The 20,536-nt window shown below is 40.2% G+C and overlaps 1 protein-coding gene across 1 annotated transcript in view; it reads right to left on the bottom strand.

Moving 5' to 3' along the window:
* ATP11B (ATPase phospholipid transporting 11B (putative)) overlaps positions 1–20,536 on the bottom strand; it is a gene marked incomplete in the record, with an annotated part of 701,724 nt that overhangs the window by 297,503 nt on the left and 383,685 nt on the right. The window contains 3 exon segments of the mRNA XM_053710175.1: positions 1,028–1,209; positions 9,586–9,689; positions 9,774–9,847. Coding sequence (XP_053566150.1) covers positions 1,028–1,209; positions 9,586–9,689; positions 9,774–9,847 — 360 coding nt within the window.

Below are 20,536 nucleotides of genomic sequence, written 5' to 3'. Positions count from 1 at the left end.
AGAAAGACTCTCCCTGCATCTCCAGACCATAACATTCGCCAATGCTCTCATTAAGAGGCTGACAAGACTACTTACAACTCCAGTCCCATTCCGAAGAGTACTACCCTCCATAAGAGATACTCTGAAATCTTCCAACACTTTCTCTGCCATCCTCCTGTGACGAAAGGCAAAGAATGACTGGGATATGCAAGAAGTGTGTGTGTGTGTGTGTGGGGGGGGGGGGTGGTAAGCCTTTGGCTGGGGTGTCTTTGCCTCCTCCTGGTGGCCAGGTTCTGTATTTCCCACAAGTAATGAATGAAGCCATTGACTCTCATTGTATTAGATGGAAAGGCTAAATTTGAAATGAACTATGGTGTGTAGACATGGCTGTGTCATTGCTAACTTAGTCAAACACCTCCCTCCGGCGGGATTAGGGATTAGAAAAATTGCATTAAAGAGACATTCATATAAGAATTTAACAATTATGTGTTTAAAAAAAACTTTGCAATGGCCTATTTTCTAGCAATTTTTCCTGTGTAAATATGCTGGAATGCAACATTCTACACAGTGATTGCTGGACCATTGCACATGCTCATCATGCATAGCTTTTCCTCTCTTAAATATAAAGGGACAGTAAAGTCATAATTAGACATACGTGATTTAGACAGAACATACAATTGTAAACAACTTTTCAATTTATTCTATTTAATCTGCTTCCTTTTCTTGTCAACCTTTGCTGAAAGGTTTATTTAGGAAAGTTCAGGAGCAGCAAAGAACCTAGGTTCTAGCTGCTGATAGGTGGCTGCATATATATATATACTGATTGTCATTGGCTCACCCATGTGTTCGGTTAGAAACCTGTAGTGCATTGATGTTCTTTCAACAAATGATACCAAGAGAATGAAACCAATTTAATAATAGAAGTAAACTGGAAAGTTGTTTAAAATTGTAAGTTCTACCTAAATCATGAAAGAAAATTTTTGGGTTTCATGTCCCTTTAAGTGGCCACTTAATTTCTAGTGGTGGCCCTGCTCCTCAGTATACTTACTTGTCCTCAACGCCAGTTGCCCCAAGAAGTTCCAAATCTTTTTCAATTAAATTAAATACTTCAGCTAACCGTTCTTCTCTCTGCTGCAAGGCCGTTCTGGCTTCAAACAGTTGTTTTTCTACTTCCTGGTATTCCTCTGATGTGAACTTTCTATAGGCAATACATAATGTCCTTAATCCTTTCTAGTATATTAAAAAACAAAAACAAATGAAGCTTGTCAGATGATGTAAGATTATATTAAAAATACCCTAATCTGTGATAACTTTAAACTAAACAGACAACAGTTTTACATTCCATAAATTATTCCACAAAATAAAGAATTCATAGGGCAATAAAGACCATGTGATGTAGATTATAAATTCCATTTACTAATCAATGAATTATTGCTATATTGAGAAAGCATTATGTCCTGTTATGCATCACTTTTTTAATTTTACTGATGAACATTCAAAGCCAAAGCAAAGGTATAGCGGAAATGCAATTGATTTTTATTCTTACTCCACATTTGAAAATAGGTAGGTGAATGAATACACTTTAAAATGGGTCACCTGTCTAAGAAACAAAATTTATGCTTACCTGATAAATTTCTTTCTCTTGTGGTGTATCCAGTCCACGGGTTCATCCATTACTTGTGGGATATTCTCCTTCCCAACAGGAAGCTGCAAGAGGACACCCACAGCAGAGCTGTCTATATAGCTCCTCCCCTAACTGCCACCCCCAGTAATTCGACCAAAGACAAGCAAGAAAAAGGAGAAACTATAGGGTGCAGTGGTGACTGTAGTTTAAAAATAAAAAACCACCTGCCTTAAAGTGACAGGGAGGGCCGTGGACTGGATACACCACAAGAGAAAGAAATTTATCAGGTAAGCATAACATTTGTTTTTCTCTTGTAAGGTGTATCCAGTCCACGGGTTCATCCATTACTTGTGGGATACAAATACCAAAGCTTTAGGACACGGATGAAGGGAGGGACAAGGCAGGAACTTAAACGGAAGGCACCACTGCCTGCAAGACCTTTCTCCCAAAAATAGCCTCTGAGGAAGCAAAAGTATCAAATTTGTAGAATTTAGAAAAAGTATGAAGCGAAGACCAAGTCGCCACCTTACAAATCTGTTCAACAGAGGCCTCATGTTTAAAAGCCCATGTGGAAGCTACCGCTCTAGTAGAATGAGCTGTAATTCTTTGAGGAGGCTGCTGGCCAGCAGTCTCATAAGCTAAACGGATTATGCTTCTCAGCCAAAAAGAAAGAGAAGTTGCCGAAGCCTTTTGGCCTCTCCTCTTTCCAGAGTAGACGACAAACAATGCAGATGTTTGATGAAAATCCTGAGTAGCTTGCAAATAAAACTTTAAAGCACGAACCACGTCAAGATTGTGTAACAGACGTTCCTTCTTTGAAGAAGGATTAGGACACAGTGACGGAACAACAATTTCCTGATTGATATTCCAATTAGATACTACCTTAGGAAGAAACCCAGGTTTGGTACGCAAAACTACCTTATCTGCATGGAAGATCAGATAAGGGGAATCACACTGCAAGGCAGATAACTCTGAAACTCTTTGAGCCGAAGAGATAGCTACTAAAAACAGAACTTTCCAAGATAAAAGCTTGATATCTATGGAATGCAAGGGTTCAAACGGAACCCCCTGAAGAACTTTAAGAACTAAATTTAAACTCCATGGCGGAGCAACAGGTTTAAACACAGGCCTGATTCTAACCAAAGCCTGACAAAACGCCTGAACGTCTGGAACATCAGTCAGGCGCTTGTGCAAAAGAATAGACAGAGCAGAAATCTGTCCCTTTAAGGAACTAGCCGATAATCCCTTTTCCAATCCTTCATGGAGAAAAGATAGTATCCTAGGAATCCTGACCTTACTCCACGAGTAACCCTTGGATTCACACCAATGAAGATATTTACACCATATCTTATGATAGATTTTCCTGGTGACAGGCTTTCGAGCCTGAATCAAGTAATCAATGACCGACTCGGAGAAACCACGTTTTGATAAAATCAAGCGTTCAATCTCCAAGCAGTCAGACGCAGAGAAATTAGATTTGGATGTTTGAATGGACCTTGGAGTAGAAGGTCCTGCCTCAGCGGCAGAGTCCATGGTGGAGAGGATGACATGTCCACCAGATCCGCATACCAAGTCCTGCGTGGCCACGCAGGCGCTATCAAAGTCACCGAAGCTCTCTCCTGCTTGATCTTGGCAATCAGACGAGGGAGGAGAGGAAACGGTGGAAACACATAAGCCAGGTTGAAGGACCAGGGCACTTGTAGAGCATCTATCAGCGCTGCCTGGGGATCCCTTGACCTAGACCCGTAACAAAGAAGCTTGGCGTTCTGACGAGACGCCATCAGATCCAGTTCTGGTTTGCCCCAAAGTTGAATTAGCTGGGCAAATACCTCCGGATGGAGCTCCCACTCCCCCGGATGAAAAGTCTGCCGACTTAGAAAATCTGCTTCCCAGTTCTCTACTCCTGGGATATGGATAGCTGAGAGATGGCAAGAGTGAGAAAAAAAAGGGGGTATGGGATAGCGCTTAAGCAGCTGTGAGTCTTGTTAGATAAATTGGGTGTATGTAATCTTAGATAGATTTGTATCTATACTTTCCAATATTCGGGGGTATCCCTGATTGGGGTTCTCAAGTGTTGAGATATCTACCTAGGTATATTAAGGAGTAATATCCGGTTTAGCGTGGTCTTATGACCGTGGTTGAGTGAACCTCTGCCCATAGAATTATCTTGGAAACCTCCATCATTGCCAGGGGACTCCTTGTTCCCCCCTGATGGTTGATATAGGCTACAGTCGTGATATTGTCCGACTGAAATCTGATGAACTTGGCCGCAGCTAGTTGAATATCGCTCTTAGTTCCAGAATGTTTATCGGAAGGAGGGCTTCCTCCTGAGTCCACGAACCCTGAGCCTTCAGGAAGTTCCAGACTGCGCCCCAGCCCAGAAGGCTGGCATCTGTCGTCACTATAGTCCACTCTGGCCTGCGGAAACTCATTCCCCTGGACAGATGGACCCGAGATAACCACCAGAGAAGAGAATCCCTGGTCTCTTGATCCAGATTTAACAGAGGAGACAAATCTGTGTAGTCCCCATTCCACTGGTTGAGCATGCAAAGTTGCAGTGATCTGAGATGTAGGCGGGCAAACGGAACTATGTCCATTGCCGCTACCATTAGGCCGATCATTTATAGAAATTTCAGTACATTTGGTACACATTCTAAGAGGGGGTTCCACCATGGCTTCTAAACATATTGAACAAGGAGTTTCCTCTATGTCAGACATGTTTAACAGACTAGTAATGAGACAAGCAAGCTTGGAAAACACTTTAATAAAGGTGAAAAAGCAATTAAACAAAAACGTTACTGTGCCTTTAAGAGAATAAAACTAACACTTAAAGGGCCACGGTAAGTAAATATTTTCTATGCCTGTTACTAACTACCTACCCCAAATACGCTTTTTATCAATAGCATTTCATTAACATATATCTACCGTATATCAGAAATCTTGTCTGCAAATTTAATTGTTTTCCAAACCCACTCCGTGGGTATCCTTTGCTCTGTACCAATCAGTTTACCTAGGTTTCAAAATGGCGCTTTAAACACAAAGTTATTGGTTTAAGTATTTTGAACATGCAGTGCTGAAAATAGTGGGCAGGATAACGTGACATCATCGGGGAATAAAAGATATAACTTTTAGAACGTTATGAAACTTCGTTTTGGAGAAAATATAGGTCAGTAGTTTTAATTAATGTTTATTAACTTTAATATGTTAGTTGTTTAGCTTAAAAATTATAACAGAAAGTAATCCTTTAAACTGCAAAACAGTGTAAAAATATAGTAAAGTCTTTGAATTTTTTACAGTGTGTGTAAGGGACTAAAGCAACATTGCACCCACTTGCAAATGGATGATTAACCCCTTAGGCCCCAAACCGGATTTAAAAACGTTAAAAAACGTTACAAGACAGTTAAGCACCCTGCCACAGCTCTGCTGAGGCTCCTACCTGCCCTTAAGTACGATTTTGTGCAGAAATAAACCCCTTATAATGGTCCTCAGGTGCCAGAGGACTCCTCTAGGGAAGCTAGATGTCTCAGTCTGAATTAAAACTGCGCATTTAGAGCGCTACAATAGGCCCCTCCCACCATGTACTGGATGCCAGAGGGGCCTTAAGAAAATACTCCTAGGAGTATCTGATTAGCCATGTGGAAACTAGGCCCCAAATAAAGAGTTATCTCCCTCAGAGAAAAAACATAATTTATGTAAGAACTTACCTGATAAATTCATTTCTTTCATAGTCCATGAGCTAGTGACGTATGGGATATACATTCCTACCAGGAGGGGCAAAGTTTCCCAAACCTCAAAATGCCTATAAATACACCCCTCACCACACCCACAATTCAGTTTAACGAATAGCCAATAAGTGGGGTGATAAGAAAAAAGTGCGAAAGCATATAAAATAAGGAATTGGAATAATTGTGCTTTATACAAAAAAATCATAACCACCCCAAAAAAAGGGCGGGCCTCATGGACTCTTGCTAATATGAAAGAAATGAATTTATCAGGTAAGTTCTTACATAAATTATGTTTTCTTTCATGTAATTAGCAAGAGTCCATGAGCTAGTGACATATGGGATAATGATTACCCAAGATGTGGATCTTTCCACACAAGAGTCACTAGAGAGGGAGGGATAAAATAAAGACAGCCAATTCCTGCTGAAAATAATCCACACCCAAAATAAAGTTTAACGAAAAACATAAGCAGAAGATTCAAACTGAAACCGCTGCCTAATATTTTTAGATCCAGAACTGGTCTGAAGGAATTCTCCTTCTTTGGTACAATGAAGAGATTTGAATAAAACCCCATCCCCTGTTCCTGAACTGGAACTGGCATAATTACTTCAGTCAACTCTAGATCTGAAACACAATTCAGAAATGCTTGAGCTTTTACTGGATTTACTGGGACACGGGAAAGAAAAAATCTCTTTGCAGGAGGTCTCATCTTGAAACCAATTCTGTACCCTTCTGAAACAATGTTCTGAATCCAAAGATTGTGAACAGAATTGATCCAAATTTCTTTGAAAAAACGTAACCTGCCCCCTACCAGCTGAGCTGGAATGAGGGCCGCACCTTCATGTGGACTTAGAAGCAGGCTTTGCCTTTCTTGCTGGCTTGGATTTATTTCAGATTGGAGATGGTTTCCAAACTGAAACTGCTCCTGAGGATGAAGGATCAGGTTTTTGTTCTTTGTTGAAACGAAAGGAACGAAAACGATTATTAGCTCTGTTTTTACCCTTAGATTTTTTATCCTGTGGTAAAAAAGTTCCTTTCCCACCAGTAACAGTTGAAATAATAGAATCCAACTGAGAACCAAATAATTTGTTACCCTGGAAAGAAATGGAAAGTAGAGTTGATTTAGAAGCCATATCAGCATTCCAAGTCTTAAGCCATAAAGCTCTTCTAGCTAAAATAGCTAGAGACATAAACCTGACATCAACCCTGATAATATCAAAGATGGCATCACAAATAAAATTATTAGCATGCTGAAGAAGAATAATAATATCATGAGAATCATGATGTGTTACTTGTTGCGCTAAGGTTTCCAACCAAAAAGTTGAAGCTGCAGCAACATCAGCCAAAGATATAGCAGGTCTAAGAAGATTACCTGAACACAGATAAGCTTTTCTTAGAAAGGATTCAATTTTCCTATCTAAAGGATCCTTAAACGAAGTACCATCTGACGTAGGAATAGTAGTACGTTTAGCAAGGGTAGAAATAGCCCCATCAACTTTAGGGATTTTGTCCCAAAATTCTAATCTGTCAGACGGCACAGGATATAATTGCTTAAAACGTTTAGAAGGAGTAAATGAATTACCCAATTTATCCCATTCTTTGGAAATTACTGCAGGAATAGCATTAGGAACAGGAAAAACTTCTGGAATAACCACAGGAGATTTAAATACCTTATCCAAACGTTTAGAATTAGTATCAAGAGGACCAGAATCCTCTATTTCTAAAGCAATTAGAACTTCTTTAAGTAAAGAACGAATAAATTCCATTTTAAATAAATATGAAGATTTATCAGCATCAACCTCTGAGACAGAATCCTCTGAACCAGAAGAGTCATCAGAATCAGAATGATGATGTTCATTTAAAAATTCATCTGTAGGGAGAGAAGTTTTAAAAGATTTTTTACGTTTACTAGAAGGAGAAATAACAGACATAGCCTTCTTTATGGATTCAGAAACAAAATCTCTTATGTCATCAGCAACATTCTGCACCTTAGATGTTGAAGGAACTGCAACAGGCAATGGTACTTTTTACTAAAGGAAATATTATCTGCATTAACAAGTTTGTCATGACAATCAATACAAACAACAGCTGGAGGAATAGCTACCAAAAGTTTACAGCAGATACACTTAGCTTTGGTAGATCCAGCACTAGACAGCGATTTTCCTGTAGTATCTTCTGACTCAGATGCAACGTGAGACATCTTGCAATATGTAAGAGAAAAAACAACAACATATAAAGCAAAATTGATCAAATTCCTTAAATGACAGTTTCAGGAATGGGAAAAAATGCCAAAGAACAAGCTTCTAGCAACCAGAAGCAATGAAAAAAGAGACTTAAATAATGTGGAGACAAAAGCGACGCCCATATTTTTTAGCGCCAAATAAGACGCCCACATTATTTGGCGCCTAAATGCTTTTTGGCGCCAAAAATGACGCCACATCCGGAACGCCGACATTTTTGGCGCAAAATAACGTCAAAAAATGACGCAACTTCCGGCGACACGTATGACGCCGGAAACGGAAAAGAATTTTTGCGCCAAAAAAGTCTGCGCCAAGAATGACGCAATAAAATTAAGCATTTTCAGCCCCCGCGAGCCTAACAGCCCACAGGGAAAAAAGTCAAATTTTTGAAGGTAAGAAAAAATGATTAAATCAAATGCATTATCCCAAATATGAAACTGACTGTCTGAAAAATAAGGAAAGTTGAACATTCTGAGTCAAGGCAAATAAATGTTTGAATACATATATTTAGAACTTTATAAACAAAGTGCCCAACCATAGCTTAGAGTGTCACAGAAAATAAGATTTACTTACCCCAGGACACTCATCTACATGTTTGTAGAAAGCCAAACCAGTACTGAAACGAGAATCAGCAGAGGTAATGGTATATATAAGAGTATATCGTCGATCTGAAAAGGGAGGTAAGAGATGAATCTCTACGACCGATAACAGAGAACCTATGAATTAGACCCCTTAGAAGGAGATCACTGCATTCAAATAGGCAATACTCTCCTCACATCCCTCTGACATTCACTGCACGCTGAGAGGAAAACCGGGCTCCAACTTGCTGCGGAGCGCATATCAACGTAGAATCTAGCACAAACTTACTTCACCACCTCCATCAGAGGCAAAGTTTGTAAAACTGAATTGTGGGTGTGGTGAGGGGTGTATTTATAGGCATTTTGAGGTTTGGGAAACTTTGCCCCTCCTGGTAGGAATGTATATCCCATACGTCACTAGCTCATGGACTCTTGCTAATTACATGAAAGAAAACGTCCTATTTTTGAATTCATGTAAACGTTTAACTGTCACTAAGTAATAAGAGTATTACCCTGTTTTGTAAGCATGATCCCAGTCGCTGTTAAATCACTCCATCAGGCTTACCTCAAATACACAAGGCTCTGCCAGCATTTTCTAGAATTCATTCATCTCTCTAGAAATAAATATACTGAACATACCTCAAAGCAGGTAATCTGCAGACCGTTCCCCCAACTGAAGTTGTCCCATACTCTTCAGTTATGTGTGAGAACAGCAATGGACCTTAGTTGCAAACAGCTAAGATCATCAACCTCCAGGCAGAACTCTTCTTCTAATTTCTGCCTGAGAGTAAAACAGTACAACGCCGGTACCGTTTAAAAACAACAAACTTTTGATTGAAGGTAAAACTACACTAAGTCACCACATATCTCTTGATACTTCCTATCTTGTCGAGAGCTGCAAGAGAATGACTGGGGGTGGCAGTTAGGGGAGGAGCTATATAGACAGCTCTGCTGTGGGTGTCCTCTTGCAGCTTCCTATTGGGAAGGAGAATATCCCACAAGTAATGGATGAACCCGTGGACTGGATACACCTTACAAGAGAAAATAAGAATTGTGTAGTTTAATTATCTCTAACATTTTTAAAGTTCAATATTTTTTATTCATTTTCTGTTTAAAGTCCAGTATAATGAAATAATCCTACTTTTATTTACAGAAGTTTAACTGAACCATTATTGTATTTCTTTTCAACAGTTCTCTTTACTTTAACATTCATGGTTTTTTTGGCTAGCAAAAAATATTTGTGTGGGTACCACAGCATTTACAGAAATTAAAGTTTAGATACAAAGCCTAATAATGGTTTAAGAACAGGAGTATGAAACAGGTTAATGTAAAAATTTTAGTTACTAATACAATTATTATAAGTATATGAACCCTGTAAACATAAAACAGAAAAATATAGATCTGTTATGCAAATTAAAATCTCAGTCTTTGATGTTCTTACCAAGGCAAATTCATCCACGTGCAGTCTTATTCGATCTATTTCTCCGCATTTTGCATTGGGTAAGATAGAAGATTCTGCTCCTTTGGTAAATAGTATTGTCTCCCCTAGAAAGTATATATTATTAAAAGGAACAGTAAGTGGAAAGCATCACTGTTGAGAAGAATGCACGAGATATGCTTTACTCTTACCATTAGGACTTTGCACAATAACACTCATGCGACGGCGGTTTGGATCAAACTCCAAGACATGAAGTAGCTTGTAACTTAAATAAAAGAACAGGACAGTCATACATTAATGATGATCAATCCCTTAAAATCAAAAGTTAAATTACTTACTAAATAAGTTATTTCCACAGCGCCTGATTAAATTACATACTACACATATAATGTCTATATTTTAAAAACCATGACTGCAAACATACAAAAAAACAAAACAAAAAAAAAAACATTACCATTTGTGCTTTGGATAGCTTAACAAAGGTTTCATAGTTAATGACATGGTTAACATTTTACCTATATATTTCCATTACATGTAATTTACAGTATAAAATATATTCTTCTTACACAATTTTATTGCTTCCACTGCACCTGGACAGCTGCAATTCTGTTTTCAATATAATTGCGAGTTGGGCGACCGACATGCAAGTCAGAGCCTGCGCAATGCAGCGTTTCTTCAGCTCCTCTTAACGTAGGGAAAGAAGATCAGGCTGCCAACGTCAATCAAAAAATTATCCGGCCCCTCTGTAAAAATTCACGAGGGAGCTGATCGGCCATGGTTGCTATGGCAACCTTTAAAGCTTCATTAGAGCTGATAACGCTCTGCATTAAAAGGACATTGAAGTAATAAAATAATTTATAACCTCTTTGGGTTTGCGCTTGCCAGGAGCTTTTATTTATTACTATATTTGCATTTTGGATACTGTTATTATTTGGACACTTAATTTAAATTTTTTAAAATTTTACAGTTAATACAGTTGTCAAAACGCATCTGGCTACTGCAGATTGCCTAAACTGACACGCTAGGAGAGCTGGTGTAAACGTTGCTAGTGGTAACCAGTCCCTCTGCTAGTGTGCCAGTCAGTGTTAGCCGTAAATCTCTGTCAGCGTGTTCCTATGTCTGATCAGCTAGGCAATGCTAATTGGACAAGGGGGAAAAAAAACAACAAAAAAAACACCCCATTTTTATGGCTGTTTTGAAAAAGATTTTCGTGGGACTATTTTATATACTTTGAGGTACTATTTTGAGCATTAGAAATAACTGTTTCTAATAATAAAAATAAATAGACTAGTACATTAAAAACATAACTTATTCTTACCTGATAAAATCATTTCTTTCTTGGTGGTGAGAGTCCACAAAATCCTTACTGTTGGGAAGTACAAGCGCTGGCCACCAGGAGGAGGCAAAGACAACCTATACCAGAGATTTCAAATATCCCTCCTACTTCCCCTTTATTCCCAGTAGGACGTATAGCCAAGGATAGGAGGAAAAGAAAGAGGCAATAGGATAAAGAGGTGCATACTAGAACTGCCGCCACCAGAAAAAGTATGGACGGGTTTGTGGAATCTCACCACCAAGAAAGAAAACAAAATTTATTCTTACCTGATAAATTTATTTCTTTCTTTCTTGACACGATGAGTCCACGGATCATCTAATTACTATTGGGAATATTACACCTGCCCAGCAGGAGGCGGCAAAGAGCACCACAGCAAAGCTGTTAAATATCACTTCCCTTCCCTCCAACCCCAGTCATTCGACCGAAGTAAAGAAGAAAAAGGAAGCAATAAGGTGCAGAGGTGTCTGAAGTTTATAAAATACCAACAACCTGTCTAAAAAACAGGGCGTAAGTCCTCTTGAGAATGCTTAGCTGAAACTTGTAAAATAAATATAAAATAAAGCCAAAAGTATGTAAAAGCGAAAATGTGCCACAACCTCCGGGGGGAATAATCCACCCTCCGAGGAGTTAAAAACATAACTTGGGTTACCTGCATGTGTAGCAGTAGTGAGCGGTAGGGAACTCGCCTCCCGGAGGACAGGGCCCCCCAAGGCGGATGGCTCAGCAGTCTCTTGAATCCCTGAGCCCGAGGAACAAGGCACTCTAGGACGGCCTAAAGAACATAACTGACTGACTGACCTGAGTCAATGGGGCCAATTCGCATTCTTCACAGGACAAAGAATCTGAATCAGAAAGTAACCAAACTCAACATCAGTATCTTCCATAACTGGATCAAGGATACCCCAAAAAATGGACTATATATCAAACAATTTAAACAGCACCTGACACCCACAAAGGGTGGAGCACTCACCACCTCCTATGTACCAGACACCAGCGGACTAGAATTTTCTGTCGCCACACAGTCAGGAATGCGGAAATGGGAGACCAGAACATAAACACGCTCGGTCACAAGGTGAACCATACAGTCCAACAAAAGCACGCCCAACCGTAAGGTCGTGTCACTTCAACAGGCCGTTATGTTCTAAGCCACAAGCCCAGTTAACACTACACATAAGCAAGTTGAATCACATAACAAACATGATTAAAAAAAACCCTGTTCAATAATCCCCCTCAGGAGATATTAACCCTTGATTCCAAGATACTAAAAGGAGTCTCACTGAGACCCTTATTTTTCATGCGAGTTCGCCGGAACAAATGAGTTACAGTACATTAATGAAGAAGTAAAATGAAACGATCTTACCGGAATCCATCACACTTGAAGGGCCGTGTTCCTGTTCCACGGCCCTTCAAGTGTGATGGATAGTAGCCTCGCCATCGCCATGGACTTGAGAGAAGAAAGCAGGCAGCAAAGTGAAGTTCAACAATGGCGACTGCCGATGGAGCTCGTGGCTAGCTGTTAACGTGAGTCGGGATGGTTTCGTAGAAAGACTCTTCCTGCATCTCCAGAATCTAACTTTCATCCAAGCCCTCACTGAGAGACTGACAGGATTACTTAAAACTCCCGTCCCATGTCGAAGAGTACTACCCTCCGTAAGAGACAACAAACTTCTGACACTTCTCTATCAACCTCCTGGGACGAAAGGCAAAGAATGACTGGGGAATGAGGGAAGTGGGAGGAGTATTTAAGCCTTTGGCTGGGGTGTCTTTGCCTCCTCCTGGTGGCCAGGTTCTTATTTCACAAAAAGTAATGAATGCAGCTGTGGACTCTTTCCATATATGACGAAAAAAACAGTATAAAACAGTTTAAAAACTTACTTAGAAGCTCCCAGTTTAGCTCTTTTTAAAGGATTAGCTAGAACACCCACTGAAAAGGGGAAAAATTCAGACACTCCCCCCCTTCCCCCTGTATATGAAAATATAAAATTATGCTTACCTGATAATTTAATTTACTTCTATATGAAGAGAGTCCACGGCATCATTCCTCACTGTTGGGAATTACTGAACCTGGCCACCAGAAGTAGGCAAAGACACCCCAGCCAAAGGCTTAAATACTCCCTCTACTTCCCTCATATCCCAGTCATTCTGCCAAGAGAACAATAAACAGTAGGAGAAATATCAGGGTATAAATGGTGCCGGAAGAGAAAAACAAAAAATTTGGTCCGCCCATCTGAGTATATGGGTGGGGGCCATGGACTCTCCTCATACAGAAGGAAATGAAATCAGGAAAGCATAATTTATGTTTTGCAAATATGAAAAAACAGAAAAAGGCGCTCCAATGGTGCAGAAGATCACAACAATTGTTGGAAATTGTATCAATACATCACTCTACAGAATGATACTCACAAAAGTGGCGCACTATGTGGCAGAGCAAGTCAGGCATGCTGGATAGATCAGAGCCCACCAGCTGGCTCACTCCAAATCGTGGATATACCAAGGGTTGCTGCAAAATAAAATGCAAGGAGGGAGGGGGAAGGGTACTCCAATAGTGCATGGAATCACTACAAAATATAGAAAAATTCCAAAGACCCTCCAAAGAATATACTCACAAAAGTGGCGCACTATATGCAGTGCAAGTCAAAAAAGCTGGGTTCATATGAGCCCACCAGCTAGCTCACTCAGGTAAACAGGTACCAGATCCACAGTTAAAAAAAAAAAAGTAAAAAAAAAAAAACCTCAGTTTTAGATAAAAACCAAAATAACCTCTATGAATAGAGGAATATTTATTGAAAAAAATATATATTTAAAACTTAAATATAATCTGCAACACGTTTCAAAGTGCTTATGGCACTCTTTCCTCAGGCTCCATATGGAGCTTGATAAATATGCCCCTAAGCGTTCACTCTCCACGCAGTCAGCCTCAGAGAATCTAGATTTTGATGAACAAAGGGACCCTGTTCCAGCAGATCCCTGCGACAAGGTAACCTCAATGGAGGAGATGAGGACATCCCCATCAGGTCTGCAAACTACATCCTTCGCAGCCATGATGGAGCAATCAGTATCACTGATGCTTGCTCCTGCTTGATGCGGGCCAATACACGAGGGAGATGTGGTAACGGCGGAAAAATGTAAATTGGTTTGAACATCTATGCATCTATTAGCTCCGCCTGAGGATCCCTGGACCGCGACCCTTATCTGGGTAGCTTGGAATTGAGTCGGAACGCCATGAGATCTATCTCCGGCATCCCCCATCTGTTGCAAATCTCCGCAAGCACCTCGGGATGGAGACCATTCCCCCGGATGAAAGGATTATCTGCTGAGGAAATCCACTTCCCAGTTGTCCACACCCGGAACGTGGATCGCTGACAGCGAGCAGTTGTGGGCCTCCGCCCATTCCAGGATGCAAGATACTCCCTCATTACTAGGGAGCTCCTGACGGTTGATGTAAGCCACCGAGGTTATGTTGTCTGATTGGAATCTGATAAACTGGGACGAACCCAGAAGAGGCCAAGCCTTCAGAGCATTGAAGATCGCTCAAAGTTCCAAAATGTTAAAATGTTAATCGGGAGGAGGGATTCCTCTCGAGTCCACAGGCCCTGTGCATTCCTGGCACCCCAAACAGCTCCCCATCCTGATAGACTTGCGTCCTTAGTCACAATCTCCCAGGATGGTCTCAAGAAGGATGTCCCTTAGGTCTGGTGATCTGGACAGAGCCACCAAGAAAGCGATTCTCTCGACCGGTTGTCCAGAGAAATCCGAATGATCGCCATTCCACTGTCACCTTTTAAGTTGCATTAGTGAAATAAATGAACTTTTGCACAATATTCTAATTTTTCAAGTTTCACCTGTATGTGATGATGGAATATGTTCAATGGGTGTAATCTTGAAACTGAGGTGGTCTGAGATGGAATCTGGCAAAAGGAATGAAGTCAATGCTGGACACCATGAGACCAATCACCTCCATACACTGAGCCACAGAGGGCCTTAAGGAGGTCAGGAGGGCAAGACAAGCGGAAGTTAGCTTGTAATGTCTCTGGTCTGTAAGGAATATCCTCATGGATATGGAGTCTATTATAGTACCCAGGAATTCCACCCTGGTACTGGGAATAAGAGAACTCTTTTCTAAGTTTATCTTCCATCCATGAGATCGAAGAAAAAAATAGAAGAGCTTTCGAATGGTCTTCTGCCAGAAGACAGGATGGTGCTTGAACCAGAATATAGTCCAAGTATGGCGCTACTGCTACACCTCTGGTTCTGGCCACTGCAAGCAGAGCCGCTAGAACCTTTGTAAAAACTCTTGGAGCAGTAGCTAGACCGAACGGAAGTGGAATAAACTGGAAGTGCTGGTCCAGGAACGCAAACCTTAGGAACTTGATGTGTTCCCTGTGTATTGGATCCTTCAGATCTATTGTGGTCATGAACTGTCCTTCCTGAACTAAGGAAAGGATGGACCTTATTGTCTCTATCTTGAACGAGGGGACAGCTAGGAATTTGTTTAAAGGGACACTGAACCCAAAAAAAAATTCTTTAGTGATTCAGATAGAGCATGCAATTTTACTCCTATTATCAACTTCTTCGTTCTCTTGCTATCTTTATTTGAAAAAGGCATCAAAGCTAAGGAGCCAGACAATTTTTGGTTTAGACCATGGACAGCACTTATTCAGTGTCCCTTTAAGCACTTTAGGTCCAGAATCAGGCGGAAAGTTCCCTCCTTCTTTGGGACCACAAAAAGGTTTGAGTAGTATCCCAGACCTCTTTCTGCAAGAGGTACCGGTACAATGACTCCCAGGGAGGAGAGATCCCTCACACATCCCAGAAAAGATTCTCTCTTTTCTGGCCTTGAAGACAGGTTTGACAAGAGGAATCTGACCTTGGGTGGATGAGACTTGAAATCTATCCTGCATCCCTGAGCGATGGCCTCCAGGACCCACGGGTCTTGCACGTCCCTAAACCAAGCGTCCGAAAAGAGCGTCAGTCTGCCCCCTACAAGATCCAGAGCCTCTTCATGCCGACTTTGTCTCAGCGGGCTTCTTGTTTTGCTTGGATTTATTCCAGGACTGAGCCGGCTTCCAAGTCCCCTTGGATTGCTCGTGGTTTGCGGAGGACTGCTGACGTTGGGATTTATCCGAACGAAAGGACCGAAAATTAGGACCTTGTCCCTTAGGTTTGTTCTTCTTATCCTGCAAAGTAAAAAACATAATTTATGTAAGAACTTACCTGATAAATTCATTTCTTTCATATTAGCAAGAGTCCATGAGCTAGTGACGTATGGGATATACATTCCTACCAGGAGGGGCAAAGTTTCCCAAACCTTAAAATGCCTATAAATACACCCCTCACCACACCCACAATTCAGTTTAACGAATAGCCAAGAAGTGGGGTGATAAGAAAAAAGTGCGAAAGCATATAAAATAAGGAATTGGAATAATTGTGCTTTATACAAAAAAATCAAAACCACCACAAAAAAGGGCGGGCCTCATGGACTCTTGCTAATATGAAAGAAATGAATTTATCAGGTAAGTTCTTACATAAATTATGTTTTCTTTCATGTAATTAGCAAGAGTCCATGAGCTAGTGACGTATGGGATAATGATTACCCAAGATGTGGATCTTTCCACGCAAGAGTCACTAGAGAGGGAGGGATAAAATAAAGACAGCCAATTCCTGCTGAAAATAATCCACACCCAGAATAAAATTTTAATGAAAAAACATAAGCAGAAGATTCAAACTGAAACCACTGCCTGAAGAACGTTTCTACCAAAAACTGCTTGAGAAGAAGAAAACACATCAAAATGGTAGAATTTAGTAAAAGCATGCAAAGAGAACCAAGTTGCTGCTTTGCAAATCTGATCAACCGAAGCTTCATTCCTAAACGCCCAGGAAGTAGAAACTGACCTAGTAGAATGAGCTGTAATCCTTTGAGGCGGAGTGTTACCCGACTCAACATAGGCATGATGAAATAAAGATTTCAACCAAGATGCCAAAGAAATGGCAGAAGCTTTCTGGCCTTTTCTAGAACCGGAAAAGATGACAAATAGACTAGAAGTCTTTCGAAAAGACTTAGTAGCTTCAACATAATATTACAAAGCTCTAACAGCATCCAAAGAATGCAATGATTTCTCCTTAGAATTCATAGGATTAGGACATAATGAAGGAACCACAATTTCTCTACTAATGTTGTTAGAATTCACAACCTTAGGTAAAAAATTCAAAAGAAGTTCGCAGCACCGCCTTATCCTGATGCAAAATCAGAAAAGGAGACTCACAAAAAAGAGTAGATAATTCGGAGACTCTTCTGGCAGAAGAGATGACCAAAAGAAACAAAACTTTCCAAGAAAGTAATATAACGACCAAAGAATACATGGGTTCAAAAGGAGGAGCTTGAAGAGCCCCCAGAACCAAATTCAAACTCCAAGGAGGAGAAATTGACTTAATGACAGGTTTTATACGAACCACAGGTTGTACAAAACAATGAATATCAGGAAGATTAGCAATCCTTCTGTGAAAAAGAACAGAAAGAGCAGAGATTTGTCTTTCAAGGAACTTGCGGACAAACCTTTATCTAAACCATCCTGAAGAAACTGTAAAATTCTCGGTATTCAAAAAGAATGCCAAGAAAAAAGATGAGAAAGACACTAAGAAATATAAGTCTTCCAGACTCTATAATATATCTCTCTAGATACAGATTTACGAGCCTGTCACATAGTATTAATCACAGAGTCAGAGAAACCTCTTTGACCAAGAATCAAGCGTTCAAACTCCATACCTTAAAATTAAGGTTTTGAGATCCTGATGGAAAAAAAGAACCTTGAGACAGAAAGACTGGTCTTAACGGAAGAGTCCACAGCTGGCAAGAGGCCATCCGAACAAGATCCGCATACCAAAACCTGTGAGGCCATGCTGGAGCTACCAGCAGGACAAACGAGCATTCCTTTAGAATATTGGAGAATACCCTTGGAAGAAGAACTAGAGGCGGAAAGATATAGGCAGGATGACACTTGTAAGGAAGAGATAATGCATCCACTGCCTCCGCCCGAGGATCCCGGGATCCGGACAGATACCAGGGAAGTTTCTTGTTTAGATGAGAAGCCATCAGATCTATTTCTGGGAGTTCCCACATTTGAACAATCTGAGGAAAAACCTCTGGGTGAAGAGACCATTCGCCCAGGTGCAACGTTTGGCGACTGAGATAATCCGCTTTCCAATTGTCCATACCTGGTATATGAACCGCAGAGATTAGACAGGAGCTGGATTCCGCCCAAACCAAAATTGATTGATGTATGCCACAGTTGTGACATTGTCTATCTGAAAACAAATGAACAACTCTCTCTTCAGAAGAGGCCAAGACTGAAGAGCTCTGAAAATTGCACGGAGTTCCAAAATATTGATCAGAAATCTCACCTCCTGAGATTCCCAAACCCCTTGTGCCGTCAGATACCCCCACACAGCTCCCCAACCTGTAAGACTTGCATCTGTTGAGATTATAGTCCAGGTCGGAAGAACAAAGAAGCCCCCTGAACTAAACGATGGTGATCTGTCCACCATGTCAGAGAGTGTCGTATAATCGGTTTAAAGATATTAATTGAGATATCTTTGAGTAATCCCTGCACCATTGGTTCAGCATACAGAGCTGAAGAGGTCGCATGTGAAAACGAGCAAAGGAGATCGCATCTGATGCGGCAGTCCTAAGACCTAAAATTTCCATGCATAAGGCTACCAAAGGGAATGATTGTGACTGAAGGTTTTGACAAGCTGATCAATGTTAAACTTCTCTTGTCTGACAAGGACAACGTCATAGACACTGAATCTATCTAGAAACCTAAAAAGGTTACCCTTGTCTGAGGAATCAATGAACTGATTGGTAAATTGATCCTCCAACCATGAACTTGAAGAAACAACACAAGTCGATTCGTATGAGATTCTTCGAAAATGAGAAGACTGAGCAAGTACCAAGATATCGTCCAAATAAGGACATACCAAAACCCTGATCTCTGATTACAGAAAGAAGGGCACCGAGAACCTTTGAAAAAAATTCTTGGAACTGAGGCTAGGCCAAACGGTAGAGCCACAAAACTGGTAATGCTTGTCTAAAAAGATAATCTCAGACACTAAAAGTGACCTGGATGAATCGGAATATGCAGATACGCATCCTGTAAATCTATTGTAGACATATAATGCCCTTGCTAAACAAAAGGCAGGATAGTCCTACAGTTACCATCTTGAATGTTGGTATCCTTACATAACGATTCAATATTGAAAGATCCGGAACTGGTCTGAAGGAATTGACCTTCTTTGGTACAATGAAGAGACAAAATAAAACCCCAGCCCCTGTTCAAGAACTGGAACTGGCATAATTACTCTAGCCAACTCTAGATCTGAAACACATTTCAGAAATGCTGAGCCTTTGCTGTGTTAACTGGGACACGGGAAAGAAAAAAATCTCTTAGCAGGAGGCCTTAACTTGAAGCCAATTCTGTACCTTTCTGAAACAATGTTCTGAAACCAGAGATTGAGAACGAAATTGATCCAAATTTCTTTGAAGAAAACGTAATCTGCCCCATACCAGCTGAGCTGGAATAAGGGCCGCACCTTCATGGGTACTTAGGAGCTGGCTATAGGTTTCTATAAGGCTTGGATATATTCCAAACTGGAAATAGTTTCCAAACTGATACCGCTCCTGAGAATGAAGTATCAGGCTTTTGTTCCTTGTTGTGAGGAAAGGAACGAAAAAGATTATTAGACCTAAATTTACCTTAGATTTTTTATCCTTTGGTAAAAAAGTTCCCTTCATTCCAGAAACAGTTGAGATAATAATTTATTACCCTGGAAAGAAAGGGAAAGTAAAGTTGACTTAGAAGACATATCAGCATTCCAAGTTTAATCCATAAAGCTTTTCTAGCTAAAATAGCTAGAGACATATACCTGACATCAACTCTAATGATATCAAAAAGATGGTATCACCAATAAAATTATTAGCATGTTATAGAATAATAATAATGCTATAAAATTATGATCTGTTACTTGTTGCGCTAAAGCTTCTAACCAAAAAGTTGAAGCTGCAGCAACATCCGCTAAAAATATAGCAGGTCTAAGAAGATTACCTGAACATAAGTAAGCTTTTCTTAGAAAGGATTCAATTTTCCTATCTAAAGGATCCTTAAATGAAGTACTATCTGCCGTAGGAATAGTAGTACATTTAGCAGGAGTAGAGACAGCCCCATAACCTTAGGGATTTTGTCCCAAAAAACTCTAATCTGTCAGATGGCACAGGATATAATTGCTTAAACGTTTAGAAGGAGTAAAAGAATTACCCAAATTATTCCATTCCCTGGAAATTACTTCAGAAATAGCATCAGGGAGATTAAACACTTCTGGAATAACTACAGGAGATTTAAAAACCTTATTTAAACGTTTAGATTTAGTATCAAGAGGACCAGAATCCTCTATTTCTAATGCAATTAATACTTCTTTAAATAAAGAACGAATAAATTCCATCTTGAACAAATACAAAGATATATCAGCATCAACCTCTGAGACAGAAACTTCTGAACCAGAAGAACCATTTATCAGTATCAGAATGGTGATGTTCATTTTAAAAATTCATTTGAAAAAAGAGAAGTT

This window comes from Bombina bombina, chromosome 4, assembly GCF_027579735.1.
Source record: "Bombina bombina isolate aBomBom1 chromosome 4, aBomBom1.pri, whole genome shotgun sequence".
NCBI lineage: Eukaryota > Metazoa > Chordata > Amphibia > Anura > Bombinatoridae > Bombina > Bombina bombina.
This window is presented reverse-complemented; position numbering and strand designations above follow the sequence as displayed.